The 21,413-nt window shown below is 50.5% G+C and overlaps 1 protein-coding gene across 3 annotated transcripts in view; it reads left to right on the forward strand.

Moving 5' to 3' along the window:
• C2H9orf24 (chromosome 2 C9orf24 homolog) overlaps nucleotides 1–21,413 on the forward strand; it is a 41,438-nt gene that overhangs the window by 15,538 nt on the left and 4,487 nt on the right. For 2 of the 3 annotated variants that reach the window (XM_053298923.1, XM_053298924.1), the window contains exons 2-6: nucleotides 6,283–6,430; nucleotides 7,419–7,531; nucleotides 9,499–9,574; nucleotides 13,017–13,230; nucleotides 18,832–18,921. In XM_053298923.1, coding sequence (XP_053154898.1) covers nucleotides 6,283–6,430; nucleotides 7,419–7,531; nucleotides 9,499–9,574; nucleotides 13,017–13,230; nucleotides 18,832–18,921 — 641 coding nt within the window. The remainder of the gene's footprint in view (nucleotides 1–6,282; nucleotides 6,431–7,418; nucleotides 7,532–9,498; nucleotides 9,575–13,016; nucleotides 13,231–18,831; nucleotides 18,922–21,413) is intronic. The other variant, XM_053298925.1, reaches the window with a different exon arrangement.

Consider the following 21,413-nt stretch of genomic DNA (forward strand, 5'->3'; position numbering starts at 1 on the left):
CACACACCATTCACTTTTCACTGTGAATGCCTGATGAGCACTTGGGGGAGTGCCACTTGAAGGGTGGGGGCATCACCAGCTGCCCCGTATCCCATCACGCGGTTATTCCTCAGTAGTATCTGCTCTTCTGGCCAACTCTTGGATTCTGCACATTGGCTCTTGGGATAAAAAATTAAATGGGCGAGTGAGATGTGTGCAGAAATGGACACTAGGGATGCATAGAAAAGGCACCGATCCCATTGCTTAAGAAAGAAAAAGAAAAGGGCCAAGCACAGAGTCGCTCTTTTGCCATGTATGGATGACCCTGCTATTGCTTTTGGCAGTTGGGGAGGGGAGGAACCAACAACATGCATTCTGAAAAGAAGCTTGAGAAGAACCTTAGGAAGAATATGAATGAAGCCACCTTAGACCATTGGTTTATCCTAATGGTGCAGCAGGGAAATGACTTGATTAGCAAGCCAGAGGTTGCTGGTTCGAATCCCCACTGGCATGTTTCCCAGACTATGGGAAACACTTCTATCGGGCAGCAGCGATATAGGAGGATGCTGAAAGGCATCTCATGATGCGTGGGAGGAGGCCATGGTCAACCCCTCCTGTATTCTTCCAAAGACAACCACAGGGCTCTGTGGGCACCAAGAGTCGACACCAACTCGACGGCACACGTTACCTTTACCTTTACCTAGTTTGGCACAGTTCATACTCTGACTGGCAGCTTTCCAAGGCAGGGGCAGAGCCACCACTGGTGAATGGGTTCAAAGAACTCAGGCCGCCGCCAATTAGGGGCCGCGCCTCACAGCCCCGACACACCCCCAGCATCTGACGTCAGATGCGGGGGTGCTGGTTTAGCTCCCGAGCGGGGGCCGTGCAGCCCCCGTTTGGGTGTTAAATGGCCGCTGCGTTTGTAGAACGGCCAGGAGCAGCAAACGCAGCGTGAGCTGGACTCAAACTCTCAAACGGAGACGTGCGGCTCTGTTCGGGAGCCAGACCACGCCCCCCGTGTCTGACGTCAGATGTGGGGGGCGGGGTGAGCGGGGCTGCCACCATGGCTGGACACGGGCCACTGGCGGTCTGGCTCTGCGTCTGCTCCAGTACTCAGGCAGGAAGAAGTCTTTCTAACCCTAATTCCTGGAGATGTGAGGGACTGAATATGAGGCATTCTGAATGCAAAGCATGGCCTTTAAGCACGGCCCCATTACTATAAACGGCTGTCTGCTGAGTCAGACCATTGGTCCACCTAACTCAGTATTGCCTTCACTGGCTGGCAGCAGCTCAGCTGGGCTTCCGGCAGGGATCTTTCCCAGACTGGCTGGAAATGCTGCCAGGGATTTAACCTGGGACTTCCTGCATGCAAAGCAAGAGACTCTTCCACTGTGCTAGGGCCATTTCCCAAATCTCTCTCCCTTTGGTGTGTGTTTAATATATTCACAGCCAGGTAGCTCTTCCATAATTTCAAGGCAATGAAAGAGGAACACAAATAAAGCAAGGCAATACCATCAACCAAATTAAAACGCAAAGCAGCAAATTAAGAGAGCATGGAGACAGAGCCACACTATTAAGAGCAGCAGGCTAATGCCACATAAACCTTGGAATTAAAAGGCCTGGGCAAAGGACAGCATCTTCCCCAGGTACTTACTGCAAGGCCCAGTGGGGAGGGCATTCCTCCCTTGGGGTGCCAGGACACAGGAGGCCTCTCTTCACCATCGCCTGCCGAATGGCCCTTGAAAGACATGTCTGGTCTCTTCCATTCCCCACTGAAATCTGAAATGGTACCCAGGAACACAGGAAGCTGCCACATACTGAGTCAGACCACTGGTCCATCTAGCTCGGTATTGTCTTCACAGACTGGCAGCGGCTTCTCCAAGGTTGCAGGCAGGAGTCTCTCTCAGCCCTATCTTGGAGATGCTGCCAGGGAGGGAACTTGGAACCTAGATGCCCTTCCCAGAGTGGCTCCATCCCCTGAGGGGAATATCTTGCAGTGCTCACACACCAAGTCTCCCATTCAGATGCAACCAGGGCAGACCCTGCTTAGCTAAGGGGACCAGTCATGCTTGCGACCAGAAGACCAGCTCTCTTCCCTGTCTTCCACTACTGACTTGGGGATCCTGGGCAAAGTCCCCTCAGTGACACCCCGCCACCAAAGCTGGAAGAGACAGTGCAAGAAAAGTGGGTTGCACCTCCCCAACTTGAATAATCTCAGACTCAGTTACTGCAAAAGTGGACACTCACGTCCAGAGGGCCCCATGGCACTTTCGGAAGAGCCAGGTGGTTGGTGTTGCCCCTTCCACACGCCTGCTGTGTGCAAAGCAAATGTTGGTTGGTGTTTGCTTTGTATTGTGTGCCCTTCACTCCCTCCGTGATCGAGGGAGGGAGGGAGGGAAAGGTCCCCCCACAGCTCCTGGTTGCCTTGCCTCTCCCAGTGCAAAGCTCTCCAGCTCCGGGGGCAGGGTGTTCTCAGGTAGGCAGGAGTGAATGTTGGCTTGCTTCCCTGCTTTTTCTTGGATTTCCCCCTGAGCATCCAGGGGTAGCTCTCTGGAAGACTGAGCTGTGCGGTGCTGTCTTCCCCCCAATGCCTCTTGGAGGGCTCAAACGCAGCCTTGCTGCAGAAGAGGCTGTGGCTCGCCTGCTCCCCGGTGCCTGAGTGGGGGGCCCACCCCGACCGGGGGGCTCACCAGCGCCCTCCCGCTCTTTCACTTCCTCACAAGCAGCTTTCAGTCTGCTGGTCAAGTTCCGTGTCATTTTGCTTCCTCTTGTATCAAGAGAGTTTGATTCCATGTTTTGTCACCTTAGAAAACAAGTTTGGTTCTGCAGCAAAAAACTGATTAAATGAGGAATCAGTCAGGCCCCCCACGGGTGCTTCTCATCTCAGCTGCTTTCTCCTCCTCCCTGCTCACTCTCAAAGTGGCAGGCAAAGGCCCTTGATTTAACCCCCTTTTGCCCTCTTAGCAGAATCCTCCCTTGGCTGTATGTGCATCTCACCCCCTCTATTCCAGGACACAGACAGAGGATGCCCCACCTGCACTGCGTTATCACCAGTGGCCAGGACAGTCATTTAGGGTGTGTGTGCATCATGGGAGGAGGGCTTTGAGCTCTTTGCCAGAGACTGGGCTTGCATGGGAGGAAACCAGTAAGCAGGAGCTAATGTGGCTGGTTCTACAGTCTTGCTCAGTTCGGACCCATTGACCAGGGTTCGTGATCTGCAACCATGAAGCCTGGAAATTTGCTCCTGTAAAATACATATTTTGCATGCTGAAGTTTCCCAGAGACCTGAGACTGGGTGTCAGGTCCCTAGTGCTTCCATGGCAGCATGCAGCATAGTTAATAGTCCAGTGTAGACACAGATGTAGCATCACATGTACCTGATGTGATCAAGAGCCCACATGGTGCAGTGGCTAGAGCATTGGACTTAAACTGGGGAGACTTGTCTTGAGCTGAATATATGAAGCTGCTTTCTGCTAATCCAACTAGTTCAGTATGGTCAAACTGATTCAACTGGATCGGTTTCAGTTTGTGACTACTGAGGATGTGGACAAGCTGCTTGGGGCGATGAGGCCTACCACTTGTTCTCTTGACCCTTGTCCAACATGGCTTGTTCTGTCTAGCAGGGAGGCTGTTGTAGGCGGCCTGGTGGAAATCATAAATGCTTGTCTGAGGGAGGGCAGGATGCCTCCTTGTCTTAAGGAGGCAATCATTAGACCTCTTCTAAAGAAGCCTGCATTAGATCCCTCAGAGTTGAGCAACTATAGGCCTGTTTCCAACCTCCCATGGCTGGGCAAGGTAATTGAAAGGGTGGTGGCGTCTCAGCTCCAGGCAGTCTTGGAGGAAACTAATTATCTAGACCCATTTCAAACTGGTTTTCGGGCAGGCTATGGGGTGGAGACTGCCTTGGTCGGCCTGATGGATGATCTCCAATTGGCAATTGACAGAGGAAGTGTGACTCTATTGGTCCTTTTGGATCTCTTGGCAGCTTTTGATACTATCGACCATAGTATATCCTTCTGGAACATCTGAGGGTGTTGGGGGTGCGAGGCACTGTTTTACAGTGGTTCTGCTCCTACCTCTCGGACAGATTTAGGTGTTGTTGATTGGAGATTGTTGCTCTTCAAAATCTGAGCTTAAGCATGGTGTCCCTCAAGGATTAATACCTCCTCCAATGCTTTTTAACATCTACATGAAACTGTATAATGCCGGGAGAGATCATCAAGGGATTTGGAGCTGGATGTTACCAGCACACTGATGACACCCAGATCTACTTCTCCATGTCAACTTCTTCAGGAGCTGGCATATCCTCCCTAAATGCCTGCCTGGAAGTGGTAATGGGCTGGATGAGGGAGAATAAACTGAAGCGGAATCCAGATAAGATGGAGGTACTTACTGTGAGGGGTCAGAACTCAAGAGACGATTTTGATCTCCCTGTTCTAGATGGGGTCACACTTCCCCAAAAGGAACAGGTTCGCAGTCTGGGAGTACTTCTGGATTCACACCTCTCCCTGGTTTCTCAGGTGGAGGCGGTGGCCAGGGGTGCTTTCTATCAGCTTCGGCTGATACGCCAGCTGCACCCATTTCTCGAGATCAATGACCTCAAAACAGTGGTACATTTGTTGGTAACCTCCAGACTTGACTTCTGCAATGCGCTCTACGTGGGGCTGCCTTTGTATGTAGTCAGGAAACTTCCGTTGGTTCAGAATGTGGAAGCCAGGTTGGTCTCTGGGTCATCTCGGAGAGACCACATTACTCCTCTGTTGATGGAGCTACACTGGCTGCCAATAGGTTTCCGGGCAAAATACAAAGTGCTAGTTATAACTTACAAAGCCCTAAATGGCTTAGGCCCTGGGTATTTAAGAGAGCGTCTTCTTTGCTATGTGCCCCACCGCCCATTGAGGTAACTTGAGGAGGTCCGTCTCCAGTTGCCGCCAACTCGTTTGGTGGCTACACAGAGACGGGCCTTCTCAGCTGCTGTCCCAAGATTGTGGAATGCGCTCCCTACTAAGATACGGTCCTCACCATCTCTGGCAATTTTCAAAAAACACCTGAAAACACATCTCTTCAACCAAGCTTTCTCAGCTTTTTAAAACTTGTTTTTCAATTGTTTTGTCTATTTAATTGGTGTTTTATGATGTTTTAATTGTTAATTATTATTGTATGCAGTTTTATAATTTCTGTTTTAATTGTTAATTGATTTTAATGGTGTTTTAATGTAAACTGCCCTGAGCCTTTTGGAAGGGCGGTATAAATTTTTTAATAATAATAAATAATAAATAACACTGACTGGCAGCAGCTCAGCAGGGGCTTCAGACCTGGGTATTTTCCTAGCCCCACCTGAAGATGCTGCCAGGGGTTATGTGGGATCATAGGAAGCTGCCTTATTGACCATGGGTCCATCCAGTACTGTCCACACTGACTGGCAGCGGCTTCTCCAGGGTTTCAGGCAGAAGTCTCTCCCAGCCCTACCTGGAGATGCTGCCAAGGTGTGAGCCCAGGACCTTCTGCGTGCAAAGCAGGGGCTGTGCCACTGAATCACAGTCCCTCCTAGAGATCCCTGGATCAAGAAGCCTGACCCACCTTGAAGCTCACTGGATGATGTTGGGCCAGTCGCTCACTCTCTCATCCTGGCCTCCCTCACAAGGCTGTTGTGACAACATGGTGGGGAGGGGTCTGTACATGCTGCCCTAAACACCTTCGACATAGGGCAGGATTTTAAAAAAATGTAACTACCATTAAGAAGAAAAATCCTTCCCCACAACCACCCATCTAACCTAGGTCACCATTTCTCAAACATGGGTCCCCAGGGAGCTTTCCAGCCTACCTGCTCAAAAGCGGAAAAATGCTCCATTCAGGCAAATCACTTTCAAAACATAAAACCTGAAGGGAGAGAAGTCTTGTGAAAACTAACAACCCGGAAAAACAAGACCCTTTTTACGCTGGATAAATGATGTCGTAGCACTAAGTTGCAGCAATTAAATTCGAAACAAGGCATCCGACATACGAACGGCACCCTGGCGCTTTCCCCGGGACTGCCGTGTCACGACACAGGAAGTGTGGAAACCCACTTCAGAGAAGTGTTGTGACTCCGTTGCAGGGTCTAGTCTAGAAAGCACCCAGATGATGTTCAACTACAACTCCCATCATCCTCAGTCACAAGGACCCTCAACCATTGTGGCTGGGAATGATGGGAGTTGTAGTTGGACAACATCTGGGGACCCATGTTTGAGAAACTATGAAGCCACCTTTGACACACCCACACCCCACCGCGAGGGACTGATGAGCCTGTTTGCTGCCTTGTAGGGCTTGACTGTGCCCAGAGTGGAGAGTCGGGTCGACCAAGCCCACCTGGAGAAGATGGTGAAGAGGGCAGTGCAGGAATACTCGTATAAGAACACGATGGAGCCGTCGGCTTACCGGCCATACAAGTACTGGGTGACCAGGGAAGAAGGTACATGAGTGGTTAGGGCTTTTTGCATCTGTCTTCCCTCCGTTCCAATTCTGGCTTCCTTCGTTGGCCCATAACACGCAGCAGTCACATTAAGGGGGCTTCCATTCTCACCCAGGACCCAGCAGAGGCAGCCGGATGCTCCTCCAGACCTCAATGGGTAGCCCCCACCCCACCCCTGCCGGTCCTCAAGCTCTTCCCCTTTGCCCCCCCCCATTACTCCCGCTCTGCACCTGCTCACAACGAAGAAGTAAAGTATCTTTCAGAAGAGGGGTGCATTCTGCACACGCTTAAAGGCACTTTCTCCTTACACAGCTGTTTTCTAAAAAGCTGCTCAGAAACACATTGCTTGTAGGTCCATTCGTGTCCTTTTCAAAAACATTTGTTTCTTTTGTATAGGAACACCTTCGTATCTGTCCAGTAGATCAGGCTCCTCCTAACTTGACTGGCAGGTCAACAAACATGCCGTTTGTTACTGGCGTAACATGGTGGCTGTTGCTAGCATAACGCTGGGCAGACACTGAAAGGAAGGAAAAGTCTAAGGGTGGAGTCCTCCAGCCCACAATAAATGGCTCTTTGTTTAACCTCACAGTTAGCGGAGTGCATTTCTACTTAAGGGGATTGCACTCTGTGCATGCTCAGCAGGGGGAGTCATCTGTGGTGCCATCTGTGATGCCAGAATATTTGAAATCACCAGGAAGTAGTGCTGCCCCTCATGAATCCCACCTGATCCTTCTGGCCTGCTGAGTCTTCAAAAAGCCTCCTCCATTCCTCGCTATGCTTCCAGGCTCCCATCATCCCTTCCCATCTGTGAGCCCACCATGTTCCTAGTCCCTGGTGATCAGCTGCTCACAAATTGGCTCCAGCCATGCTGGGGTTCTTGGCCTGACACCCCTTCCTTCCATCAGTCCCCCATCCCATCCCATCCCATCCCACTGTTCCCTTGGGCCATTCTGACCCGCACTAAAATGTTCCTCTGGTTGCACTGCAGAGAAGTTCAACCCGGTCTTCTGTGGCGATGACAGGTACGCAACGTGGAGGACAGGGCCCTACAACAGCGCGGCATGGAACAGATATACCACCTACCTTCCACGGATCCCCAGGGTAATTATCCCCATGACTCCCTGGAGATTTGGCTCCCAGAGGGGAGGGGGGAGAGCAGGGGCAGAGTGAGGCTTGCGTGGGGAGGACGCAGGCTGTTGGCTTCACCAGTGGGATTCCTTCCTGCCCATGTTACCAAGGGGGACATAGGACCACATTAAGGGAAGCCTACACCTCTGCGGCCAATTCTGGGTTGATTGGCCCTATATCTGACCCTCACAGCCCTTTACACCCCTTTCCCTTTCTCCTGATCCCCTCAAAGGAGGATCTCTCCAGGCACTCTCTTTCCCTTTGTGTCTCTCTCCAGAGATGGGAAGAGAGCTGGTCTTGTGGTAGCAAGCATGAATTGCCCCCTTAGCTAAGCAGGGTCTGCCCTGGTTTGCATTTGAATGGGAGACGGCATGTGTGAGCACTGTAAGATGTTTCCGCTCTGGGAAGAGCACCTGTATGCTTGCATGCAGAAGGTTCCAAGTTCCCGCCTGGGCATCTCCAGATATGACTGGGAAAGACAGCTGCCGGTAGTCTTGGAGAAGCAGCTGCCCGTCTGTGTAGGCAATACTGGGCTAGATGGACCAAGGGTCTGACTCAGTAGGAGGCAGCTTCCTATGTATGAGTTCATGCCTTCTGCCATCCTGTTCCTTATGTGGAGGACACAGCCCCTGCTTGTATCTTCTTCCATGGGGGCCTCCCTGCTCATTGAGATCTGTGATCCAAGCACATCAGCAGAGCAGAGCCCTGCTGGGTTACGGCAAAACTGTACTAGTTCCGCGTCTTGAATTGACCCAGCATCTTCCTCCAATCAGTGGCCAACCGGGTGCCTCAGGGGAAGCCCACAAGTAGGGCTCGAAGGCCAGTAGGAACATAGGAAGATAGGAAGCTGCCATATACTAAGACAGACCAGCGGTCCGTCTCGCTCAGGAGTGTCCACACAGACTGGCAGTGGCTTCTCCAGGGTTGCAGGCAGGAATCTCTCTCAGCCCTCTCTTGGAGATGCTGCCAGGGATGCAACTTGGAACCTTCTGCTCTTCCCAGAGTGGCCCCATTATCCCCTGAGGGGAATATCTTACAGTGCTCACACATCATATGTCTCCCATTCATATGCAACCAGGGTGGACCCTGCTTTGCTAAGGGGACAAGTCATGCTTGCTACAAGACCAGCTCTCCTCTCCATAGTTTCTCCTGCTGCCACTCACCAGCAACTGACATTCACAGGTAGACTGCTTCTGAAGATGGAGGTTCCACAAAGCCAGTGAGAGTTATCCTCCGTGACTGCATCTCAGATCCCCTCTTTAAAGCCATCCAAGCTGGTGTCCATGCCACCCTTTGTGGCTATGAAGCCCATTGCTTTTCCTTCTTGTCCTGCTTCCATGGAAATGGAAGAAGATTCTTCTGCCAGTCTGCAGAAGAGCATCCATGGTGCTTTACATCCAAATGGTGTTCAAAAGTATAAAAGAGTTGATTAAAAAAACCTGTGTGGAGGTTATGGCTGTTTTCAGAGGCATGGAGGTGGGATTGTAAAGCTGATGATGTTCCTGGCAGGGCACACCAAGCCATGTGTTCATGCCCCAGGACAGGAGGGCCACCCAGTATCTCTGGCCGGACTGGTTCTGCTAAAACCCAGGCAGAAGTGTGGCCAGCCACTGATGCAACTGATCAGGCTTTTCATTAGCTGCTCCTCAGTTCACCTGGAGCAGGTAAGCACTGTCTCCAGGTGATCAGGGAAGGACTCTTTGGAAAGCTGAAGGAATCTGGTTCCTTCCTTGCTGCCATTTGAGCTGATATGCCACTAAGTGTATCTTGCCTCTGCAGAAGCAGAAAAGCTAGTCAGACTATTGTTGGCTAGACATTTTTGCAGATATATTTGCATAGATACTTGTCGGTTTTGATGTGAGGGTGACCTCTGCTAGACGTGATGTGGACAGCCACGGTTGCTGATGAACTGGTCCATTTGGTGTGATCTTTCCTTGCAGGAGGCCGGGATGGAGTCCATACTTCGTGGGATGCCCATGCAGTATCCTCCAAAACCTGAACGTCTCAACAATTATGGTAATTGGTCTGCATCCTCCCTTGGTGGTAGAGGAAGGAAGCAGGGTGGACAGAGGAGGGAGAGGGAGAATCTTTACCCATGCAAGGCTCCTAATAACTGCCGAGGTGGCAAAAATATATTTTGTGTGTCTGAGCAGAAAATCCAAGGGGGCCCCTCCCCCATCTCTCCCAAGGTGGTAAAAATCTAATGGTAAACAAAACAATTAATAATTTCCTGCCTTCTAATAAGACCTCCCAAGTTGGCCACTTCGCGTGTTGTTTAGCTTGGGCTGGTCCTGAACAGAATGGTGATAGACTGTGAGCACTGACTGCGAGTATCTACAGAATTTCAGTCGTGGAGATGCAGAGCTGCTGCAAGATTTGGGAAGAATCAGCCAAACCTCCCCTCACCCATATAGAATATGCATAGTGAAGAGATATCTGTATGCAATCTCTTTCCCCTTCTCTCCACAAAAAATAATAATAATCCCAGTTCTCTTATCAGCACTCCATGCTGAAAAAGAGAGAGCATGCCATCTTCATAGCAGCCAGACAGAACAAGTTGTTCCACGAATTTAAGAGGAAAACTTCATATTATATGCAAATGACAGGTGGTGAGTTTGGGGCGTTTTGTTTTGTTTTGGGTTTTTTGGACAAAAGCAGCCTCTGGAAGATGAGGAGCACTCGAATGGCTGGAGGGGAGGGGTAATGAACTGATCCTATGCTGGCCAGTTTTCAGTAAAACTTGCCTCCTGCCAGGGCTTTTTCCAGATTCAACCCTGCAACAGGGTCACAGCGGATCTTGGAAGTGTGCTTCCTGTGTTGTGACACCACCATCCCTACGCAGAAAGCAGGGTGCCGTTCACATTTCCAATGCCTTGTTTCAAATTTAATCACTGTGATATAGTGCTATGATGTCATGTATCCGGTGTAAACAGGTTGCTGGTTTTTGGGGTTGTTAGTTTCTGTGAGACTACTCCCCCCACTGTTTACATTTCGAATGCGATTTGCCTGAACGGAAGCATTTTGCTGCTGTTGAGCAGCTAGTGCCCAGCTGTTCCCACCTTGGTGGAGTGATTATGTACCTTGGTAGGGTGATTATGCACCTAGAATTCCATTAGAAGGAAGGCAACATTCTGAGCAGAAAACGGCTAGTAGAAAAAGTATTTAATGCCCCTCGCCAGCTGCTTTTACATTTAAAGAAATGTATTTGCACATAACATGGAGTCTCCCTTTCATTTCACTTACAGCCTTCTCTTCTCTTTCTGGAGATGCAGCAGCTCTGCATCTCCAGGACTGAAATTCCGTAGATACGGAGAGGAGAGCTGGTCTTGTGGTAGCAAGCATGACTTGTCCCCTTAGCTAAGCAGGGTCCACACTGGTTGCATATGAAAGGGAGACTTGAAGTGTGAGCACTGCAAGATATTCCCCTCAGGGGATGGAGGTGCTCTGGGAAGAGCAGAAGGTTTCAAAGTTCCCTCCCTGGCTTCTCCAAGATAGGGCTGAGAGAGATTTCTGCCTGCAACCTTGGAGAAGTCGCTGCCAGTGAAGACAATACTGAGCTAGATAGACCAATGGTTTGACTCAGTTATGGCAGCTTCCTATGTTCCTATGTTCCTTGAAAAAAGCCCAAGGCAGCTTACACGGGGCTCCCAAGTAGTCTCCCATGGATCAGGTCCTCATGGCTTAACTTCAGCAGTGCTATAACACCAGGCATTGCTCCTTGATCCTTGGGAATCAAGCTGCCCCATCCTGGAAGAGTGGAGTGTGTGGTTGCAAATAAATGGGTCAGGGGCCAGACAAACCTGCATGTCACTAGACCACCATGAAGGTCCTTCTAGTCTAGCTTCTGTTTCCAGTGGTGGTCACCAGCTAGGAAGCTCACAAGTGGGTCGTGAAGCTCATGGCCTGTTCCTTGTGTGTATGTTTGCTAAGCACCCCCAACATGCTCTCTCCCTTGGTGTTTTTGAGAAACAACTGAAGACAAGGCTTTTTGGAGAGGCCTTTAAATATATCGTGTCCTCTGTTTTCTTCTGGTACGTTTTTTAGTGTTTAGCTTTTCACTGGTAACTTTTAATTTCAGTTTTAAAACTTGTTATTTCAATTGAGGTTTAAGCCCGGTCTTCTAACTTTTAAACATTATTAATTTTGTTATCCTAAATTGTATCTAGTCTATTAAAGTTGTAAGCCTCCCCAAGCAGTAGTGCACTGAAGGGGCGGGGTATAAATATTTTTTAACAACAACATCCTTTGAATGTGGTATACCTGCCGCCTCTGGAGGTTCCATTGGGTTTGATGGCTAATAGCGGTTGGTGGACCTCTCCTCTTCCAGGAATTTGACTATTGTTCCCTGGCTGCCTCCACCAAACAGCCCACATTATCTCTTAGTCTCCAACAACAGGTAGATTAGGATGGCAAGGAAGCACGGGGTGGGGAACCAAAGTCAGAGACCACAAGAGATCTGAACCAAGTTACGTCTTTACTTGTGGGGTGGGGGGAGATCAAATTGAGCAACAACACTTTGGAAAGTTTGCATGCAAAGCCTGGGAAGTGAGGCTTTGGAATGCGTGCCCTGCAGAAATAAGAGCCTTCCCGTCTTTGATAAAAGGACGGTTGAGACACATTTATTCGCCCAGGCTTTTAATTAGACTTCTAGAACTTATCATTGTTTTAAAAAAATTTAAATTGTTTTTAACTTTGTTTTTAATCTGTGTTGTTTTATTGTAAACTACCCTGAGACGTGAGTTTGGGGCAGTATACAAATATGCTAAATAAATAAATAAAGTGGGATAAAATCAACCAGTTATCCTGTCTAAAAGAGTGTCCTCAAATGCAGCAGTCTCACCTCAGACCTTCCGTCTTTCAACCAATCTCACCTCAAGCCTCCTTCCTTCCTCCCTTCCTTCCTGCAGTAGCTCTGATCTTTCTCCCTCTAACCAAAACCCCTCCAACTCTGCTTTTTTATACCTTAAAACTGCTCCCCTCTTCTAAAGAAGCCAACCAGGAAGGCAGAGTGGGCACTCTTGGTTTCTGTTACCTGGGCTAACCTTTTGACCTTAAGCTACATTCAAAACATACAATATAACTGCAATAGAGCACAACTGGGAGGACTTCATCTCTGTCTCTGGACTTAATCTACTACAACTCCCACCCTCCCCAGACACAACAGCCGTGACCATTGTGACTGGGGAGGGTGGGAGTTGCAGTCCAGCAATATCTGGGACCCATGGCTGAAAAACCCCTTATGGGGTGTGTGTGTGTGTGTGTAGAATAGAAAAGATGTATTTCTCTATTGTTTGTCCTGAACTTCCTGTCAACAGACCTCCGAGTTCTGGTGCACTGGTGGCTCCTGATAGGGGAACCACCACCACCACTACCATCCCCGCCTTCTCCCTCCAAGTTCTCCAGCGGAACAAATTTTCCTCTCTTTTCCTCCCATCCCCACGCCACCCATTTCCCTCAGAACGAGAAGTTGTGGTTAACATGCTGAACAGCTTGTCTCGGAAGCAGCTCCCAGCTATCCAGCACCAGTACAGTATCCCGGGCAGGATGCCGTACCAGGGCTACTATAGCCCCTGCAGCGGGCGCCATTACTGCTTGCGAGGGATGGACTACTACGTGGATGGAGCACCCACCAACGAGCGGCAGATCAGCCAACTAGTTGAGAAGATTGTAAGGTTCGGAGGGTCTTGCCCCAACCCCTTTCTTGGGGCCCTCCTGGGCTGGGGAGGGGACGGGTGTCCAAAGGGTTCTCCGGAGTTGTGGGGGGGGGCTTGTTCAGGCAGGGGTCCATGATCCTTGGGGAAGGGCCGTGGCTTAGTGACAGAGCACCTGCTTTGCATGCAGAAGGTCCCGGGTTCAATCCCTGAGCAGAATCTCCACCCAAAAGAGCAGGTGATGATGGCAAAGACGCCGTCTGAGGTCCTGGAAAGCAGCAGGCAGTCCTCGGCTAGACTTTGGCTCCATGTAAAGTGTCTGGGTGTTCCTAAGACCCATCTGCATGGAGGCTTGGCAGAATTCAGAAGTGCATCTAACGTGCTTCCACACCCTTCAGGATAGACTTAGGAAGGTGCAACTTGTGTGTCCATCTCGCGCATGACCTTGGCATTCTGTGGAGGCAGGTCCTCCCATCACCTGCATTGCTGTGCAGTCTGCATGATGCGCTTTCCTCCTCTGAAGTCAGGGGAAAGGTGCCTTTCAGGCAGGCGTCTATAAACCCACCGGCCAGTTCACCAGCGGCGGGTGCCCCACGCCCTCTGACACCCAGCACCACAGAGGTCTCATTTCCACTGTCATTTTTGAGGAGGCGAGAAATAGTAGCAGGGATCCTTTGGGAGCAGGAGGAACGGGCACCCACTAGTTCTTTCCCTCTCCATCTCCCAGTGCAAATGGCAGGAGACCCGCTTCTCTCCTAAACCCTCTTCCCACAGGTCCGAAAAGGATCCAAGGGAAGAGAAGGAATTGGTGGCAACCACCAATAATGGCTGGCTAGTGAGCTAAGCCTAAATGTGTGAGTCCCTGCTTTCAGGGACTCTGACCCCCCCCCGCACCACCTCAAGTTCTAAATCAAAAGTGCAAAGTACAGTTCTTCTGAGGGCATTAATGCAGCCCAGCTTTGCCAGAGATGGCTCCGTCTCTCCAGGACGAGCAATGGCCAGTTGCTGGAGGAGGTGTTGGGGCCTCCCTGGTGGGACCAATGTTTATGCTCCCTGGGCTGTGGAACTGCTGCAGAGAGGCCACCTGGGATGATGGTCAGAGGGCCCAGCTCATCTCCCATTCCAACCCTGGCCCTCCCAGGGTGCCAGCCACACTGATCCTGTTCTCTCCCACACAGGGCCAGTTCAGATGACCGAACAAGACAATTTGTTTTGTCGTATGTGTGGTCTTCTAATCATGTGTGTTCTTCCCTCCCTCCATTCCTCCCCTCTTCTGCTCGCAGGCCAGGAAAACCACGGTTTCTTAAATCATAGTTTTGTGACTCATCCAGACCTGGAGCTGTTCTTTAACTGTGGCTTACAAAGCACAATTAAACCAGGATATGAAACCAAGTCTCAACCCTGGTGTCACATACTGGTTCAATAGTCTTTTGTAAGCCAAAAGTTATTATGCTGCAGTTGAGTCGTGGAAATCTGGTTGAACAAACCACAATGTCTGCATCAGAGCTCCATACCAAAGCCCAGGAGCTGAGAGGTGGGGGTGGGGGGAGGGAACGCACAAGCTCAGGAGCTTTGAAGGTTGCATTCACAGCCCTAACCAGCCATGGTTTGTTCATTCTGGATCATTGTTTCCCCATTTCAAAAACCATTAGTGGTGGGACATCTCCCTGCAACAAATGCATGACTTTGGTAACATAAGCATCAGTTCGGGACTGAGCCAGAATCCAGTCTAATTTTTTTAATAGGTTTTATTGTTTTTAATATGCTATGAACCACCTTGGGATTTTTTTTAAAATTAAAACTGATACAGAAATTTAACAATAAAATAAACAAAGGCCCACCCACCCCTCTCCATGGTCCTGTAATGTGCCCCATTCCTTGTGTTGGAGACTGTGTGTGTGTTGTGTGTGTGTAAGGGGAGCTGTCCTCCCTATGGCCCTACAGGTTTGTTCGTTCTCTCTCTCCCCCCCCACCTCTCCTTCTGTGATGGATCGGGGGGTCACTCTATGCTTTTTTCCTTTTAGGTTTCCCCTCTTGTCCCCCAGAGCAATGGCCGATGAGCTGTTTCTGTGATCTGTGGGCTAAATTGCATAATGCAGGAGTTGTGTGATCTGATTGACTCATGTCACATTCTCAGTTTGAATCCAGGCCATGATGTTGGGGGCAGGGGGCATAACCTTTCCCTCCATGCCATTTCCCCAATGAAAATCACCCATCCCAAAGCTGTGAGGAGAAAAAGACTAATTAAAAGCAGTCATGGAGGATGGAGGCAATTTAAACTGAGGAAATGGCACAGAGGGGGAGAGCAGAGTCAGTCTCTCTCTCTCTCTCTCTCTCTCTCTCTCTCTCTCTCTCTCTCCTAGTGCCCTGGCCCTGATCCGAATCAGGGCCCTCCTGTGGTTGTGTTTAATTAGATCTGAACACGTGTCTCCTCCTGTATCTCAGATCATTTGGCCCCTAAGGGGAACTGGGTTTTGAATGGTTTTTTCCTTGACTTAAGGAGGCTTTTGGCTGACAGCAATCTCTGATCCACATGAAGGGAGAGGGGGCAGGATGAAGCAGCATCTAGGGGAAGCCAGTGCCAAATGGATGGGAAGGAAGATGGTTCTGCCACTTTGAATTCCGGGGCTTGTGCCCTGAAGTGTGTGCAGAAGACTGCAGGTGCTTCTGCATGGATGCTCCTTTGGATCAGAGAGGCCTTCATTCAGCACACTTCATATCAACAGGTCACGCATCCCATGTCCCACCGCTATGGGTCCTCAGGGCAGCTGTGAGTCTCCCAGACTCTTGGTGCAGGCTGGCCATGTTTTTCTGAGGAATGCCACATCTCGGCCACAGACTGAAGCACGGCTCAGCCTGACACCCTTTTCTTTCACTGCTTAACGGGCAGGCATTGCTCAGTGGGAGAGTGTCTGCTTTGCGTGCAGAAGGTCCCCGGTCTGCACAAATGGCAGGCATCTTCAAGATGTATGCAGGGAAACCAGCCCTGCATGATGCGGGAAAGAACGTTTCATAAGATGGTGCATTTAAACCATCGGAGTGAGGTGTGCTGTGGAGTTCAGAGGACAGATGCAGACCACCAAGGAATTCAGCCTGGGCGCTTTCCAGATGAGACCCTGCAACGGGGTCAGGACGCATCTCGGAAGTGGGCTTCCACACTTCCTGTGTTGTGACTCCGCAGTCCGTATGCGGACAGCAGGCTGCCGTTCACATTGCCAATGCCTTGTTCTGAATATAATTGCTGCGATATCGAGCTAGGACATTGTATATGTGGCGTAAGAAAGTTGCTGTTTTTTCAGGTTGTTCATTTCCTCAAGACTGCTCCCTCTGCTGTTTGTGTTTCGAATGTGACTTGTCTGAAAGGAGGCATTTTGCTCCTGTTGAGCAGCTAGTCTGGAAAGCATCCTGGGCGCTGTGCAACCCACTCCCTTGCGGCCAGGGGACCCGGAATGCCGCCTCCTCATGCCAGCACGGCATGCCACCGCGGCAGTTAGCCAAAGCCAGAGGGTGCACTCGCTGCCCTAAGGAGTGCTGCAAAGCCGTGAGTTCCAGAGGGCTCAAAGGAGTGAGCTGCACACGCCACAGAGGCAGGCACAGCACAGTAAGACAGGATCCCCAGCCCCTGCCTGGTCTGACAAGCCACAGGTGAGTCCAGGGGGTGGGGAGGCAGAGGTGCACACCTGCTCTCTTGCTGCCACTTGCTGGTGACTGAGCCCGACCTCCTGCCCTCTCCTCTCCCTCCCCAAGAGATATATTGCTGCCATGAGCTGAATCCCGCTGAAGCGCCAAGCATGCTGTGCAAGGGGCCTGAGTCTCGCCCTAGAGAGGCGGCTTCTAGACGGGCCCATTTCCGAGGGATGTTGTGGGCTAAATTCTGCTGTGCACACCTGAAGCCTGTGCCAGGGAAAGGCAGGTTCCCAGCTGCCTTAGACATCCCAGAGTGTTCTGTGTGCTGCACTTTGGCGTTCAAAGGTTCTGCCGTGGGGATGCTGCAGGGCTTTCTCCTGGCCCCCTGGCCCAGTACCAGTGACAGAAAGGGACTGGCCCTCCACCCAGAACACCATCCCGGTCCCTCTCTGCCCGCCTACTCTTAGCACTCCCTCCCTCCTCCAAAGGCACAGACCTCACCAGTGTTCCCTCTCACGGGGCTTCCCAGATGTGGTTGACTACAACTCCCAGAATCCCCAGCTGCAATGGCTTTTGCTTGGGGATTCTGGGAGTTGTAGTCAACCACATCGGGGAAGCCCCGTTAGAAGGAACACTGGACCTAACATGGTCTTCTTATGAAACCGCCACCCGCCTGCCACCCCAACCCTGCCACAAGCCATTGACATGATGTGTGCCCTGAGCATTGCAAATGTGTGTTTGCACAGGGCTTCATCTGGAGGCATCCAGCCTGAGGGCAGATCTTCCCACCTACTTTCCCCCTGGCTTTCGAAACCATTTACCAGTTCCATCCATCTCTCTGTGCTCTTGACGTTAAGAGACCCTTGATCTAAATTAAAAAACACAAACACACCCTGGGATTTCTAAAGGCTTACAGCTTTGCTGAATGAGACTAGAGTCACTAGAACTGGTGTGGGCAATCTTGGCCCTCCAGCTGTGGTTGGACCACAACTCCCATCATCCCCAGACACAATTCTGTGGATCAGGATGATGGGAGTTGTCGTTCAGCAACAGCTGTGGGAGAGGCAAGATTGCCCTCTCCTGCACTGGAACCTTGCTGGGTAAACCCATTTTTGTCTTCAGTCGATTCCCACTTTCTTCACACAACTTAATGCGAACTGATGGAACTCACCAACACAAGACGTACTTGTAGCCAGTAGGTCCACTGGCTTTTCAAAAACCAAGGAAGAGTCTATGAATCAGTGGCCCTTCGCCATGACAGATAAATGGAGCCGCCATACAGAGGCCCAGTATACTTCTATACTGCCATACAGCAACAGGAGATGGCCCACAGGATGACACCCTGGTTGCTGTGAGAGGCATCTGGATAACTGCAGTCCCCATGCCCTACAGCAGTGTATCCCAGCCTGGGATCCCCAGCCATCACTGGACTACAACTCCCTTCATTCCCTTTGGGTGATGGAGGTTGTAGTCCAGCAACACCTAGAGGCCCAATGTTGGGAACTGCTGCCCTACTGTGACTAAGCTTAAGCACATGCAACTAAAATAACAGAATATTCTTCATATAGATAGATAGATAGATAGATAGATAGATAGATAGATAGATAGATATCGGTGCCTCCATTTCCCTGCCCTTCCTCATTTTCGTATCTAGATTGTAAGCCCCTTGGGGCAGGGAACTGCCCTCTTATTCTTGGCAAGCCACCATGCTCATGGATGCTGCTGCTGATTATGCAATAAGAATGGACCAGACGGGCCATGGTCTGATCAAGCAAAGCAGGGTCTTTCTTCACTTTCCTCCCAGTCCGTCTCAGCTCTTTCCCGTGGTTCTGTTACGGCCTGCCATGCCGGCCGCCAAGGCTGCCGCTGCAAGGTGGCCTGGCTGGCACGCAAAGCCCTCTCTGTGCCCACATGGGGGAGTGTGCCGGGCGGGGCCTTCCGCCCCTCCTGACTGCCGCCTCTTCTCCCCCCTCTTCCTTCTTCTTCCCCTTCCAGGAATTTCCCGTTATACGACCACCACCAAGAGATGATGCTCTGTGCTCCTTTGCCCAGCCTGCTGCCATCTTTCCCGTATATGAACCTTAGGTAAGGCAGAGGAAGGCCGCTTCAGTGGTGGGGTGCAAGGGGATGGTTGCTAAGCAGAGCCCTGCAGTGCAGTGGCGTTCAAGCTGCATGCCAGAGAATCCTAGAAGTCGAGAGCCAAGAGGGTCCGGGGAGGCGAAGGAGCCATCACTCAGGGGTAGAGCATCTGCTTGGCATGCAGAAGGTCCCAGGTTCAATCCCTGCCTGGCAACATCTCCAGGTAGGGCTGGGAAAGACTCTTGTCTGGAACTGTCACTGCCAGGCTGAGATACTACTCCTAGTGCAGAAACTGCTCCTGCATCCCTGAAAGAGAGTTCTCCACTGCATGAGGCAGAAGGTTCCACTGCCAAACAGTCTGCTTCCTTGTAATTTCAACCCCTTGGTTCTAAGGAGCAAGAGAACCAGCTCACTTCTCCTATGTGGCCACCCTTCAGGATATACAGGTGAAACTCGGAAAATTAGAATATCGTGCAAAAGTCCATTAATTTCCGTAATGCAAATTAAAAGGTGAAACTGATATATGAGACAGACGCATTACATGCAAAGCGAGATAAGTCAAGCCTTAATTTGTTATAATTGTGATGATCATGGCGTACAGCTCATGAAAACCCCAAATCCACAATCCCAGAAAATTAGAATATTACATGGAACCAAGAAGACAAGGATTGAAGAAAAGAACAATATCGGACCTCTGAAAAGTATACAGTGTACTGTGCTTGATTGGCCAGCAAACCCGCCTGACCTGAACCCCATAGAGAATCTATGGGGCATTGCCGAGAGAAGGATGAGAGACATGAGAACAAACAATGCAGAAGAGCTGAAGGCCACTAATGAAGCATCCTGGTCTTCCATAACACCTCAGCAGTGCCACAGGCTGATAGCATCCATGCCACGCCTCATTGAGGCAGTAATTGCTGCAAAAGGGGCCCAAACCAAGTACTGAATACATATGCATGCTTATACTTTTCAGAGGTCTGATATTGTTCTATTCTTCAATCCTTGTCTTCTTGGTTCCATGTAATATTCTAATTTTCTGGGATTGTGGATTTGGGGTTTTCATGAGCTGTACGCCATGATCATCACAATTATAACAAATTAAGGCTTGACTTATCTCGCTTTGCATGTAATGCGTCTGTCTCATATATCAGTTTCACCTTTTAATTTGCATTACTGAAATTAATGGACTTTTGCACGATATTCTAATTTTCCAAGTTTCACCTGTAGTTGACGGTGATTATGATATCTGCCAACTGTTTGTCTTCACAAGGCTAAACATTCCCAGCACCCTCGGCCGTTCCCTGCTGGATCAGGCCCAAGGCCTATCTAGTCCATCATCCTGTTTCCCACAGTGGCCCACCAGATGCCCCTGGGAAGCCCGCAGACAAGAGCTGAGCTGAAGGCATGCCCTCTCTTCTGCTGTTGCTCCCCCGTAACTGGTATTTAGAGGCATCATGACGCTGAGGTTGGGGGTGGCCTATAGCCACCGAACTAGTAGCCACTGATAGACCTGTCCTCCATGAATTTATCTAAGCCCTTCTTAAAGCTACCCAGGCTGATGGCTGTCACCACATCCTGTGGCAGAGAATTCCATAGGTTGCGTGAAAAGGTACTTCCTTTTGTTGGTCCTAAATTTCCCAGCTATCAGTTTCGTGGGATGACCCTGGTTCTAGTATTATGAGAGAGAGAGAGAGAGAGAGAGAAATTTCTGTCCGTCGACTCTCTCTAAGAAAAAGAGGAGAGGAGAGCTGGTCTTGCGGTAGCAAACATAACTTGTCCCCTTAGCTAAGCAGGGTCCACCCTGGTTGCATATGAATGGGAGACTAGAAGTGTGAGCACTGCAAGATATTCCCCTCAGGGGATGGAGCCGCTCTGGGAAGAGCAGAAGATTCCAAGTTCCCTCCCTGGCTTATCCAAGATAGAGCTGAGAGAGATTTCTGCTTGCAGCCTTGGAGAAGCCACTGCCAATCTGTGCAGACAATACTGAGCTAGATGGACCTATGGTCTGACTCAGTATATGGCAACTTCCTAAGAACATATGAACAGCCCTGCTGGATCAGGCCCAAGGCCTATCTAGTCCAGTATCCTGTTTCACACAGTGGCCACCAGAAGCCTCTGAGAAGCCCACAGGCAAGAGGCGAGGGCGTGCCCTCTCTCTTGCTGTTGCACCCTCGACAAGTGCTCTATGCATAATTTCATACACCTCTAACCTGTCTCCCCGTAGTCTCCTCTTTTCCAAATTAAAAAGCCCCAGAGGCTGTAGCTGTGCCTTGGAAGGTGCTCCAGGCCCCTGATCATCTTGGTTGCCCTCTTCAGGGGCAGAGCCACCATTGGGCGAATGGGTTCAAAGAACCCAGGCCGCCTCCAATCAGGGGCCACGAGTGCGGCCCTAGACACGCCCCTCACATCTGACGTCCAACATGGGTGCATTATTTTGGTCCCAAATGGGGACACACGGCCCTGTTTGGTCCTGAAATTGGCCCGTGCTGTGTTGGGCA

Source organism: Hemicordylus capensis, chromosome 2, assembly GCF_027244095.1.
Source record: "Hemicordylus capensis ecotype Gifberg chromosome 2, rHemCap1.1.pri, whole genome shotgun sequence".
NCBI lineage: Eukaryota > Metazoa > Chordata > Lepidosauria > Squamata > Cordylidae > Hemicordylus > Hemicordylus capensis.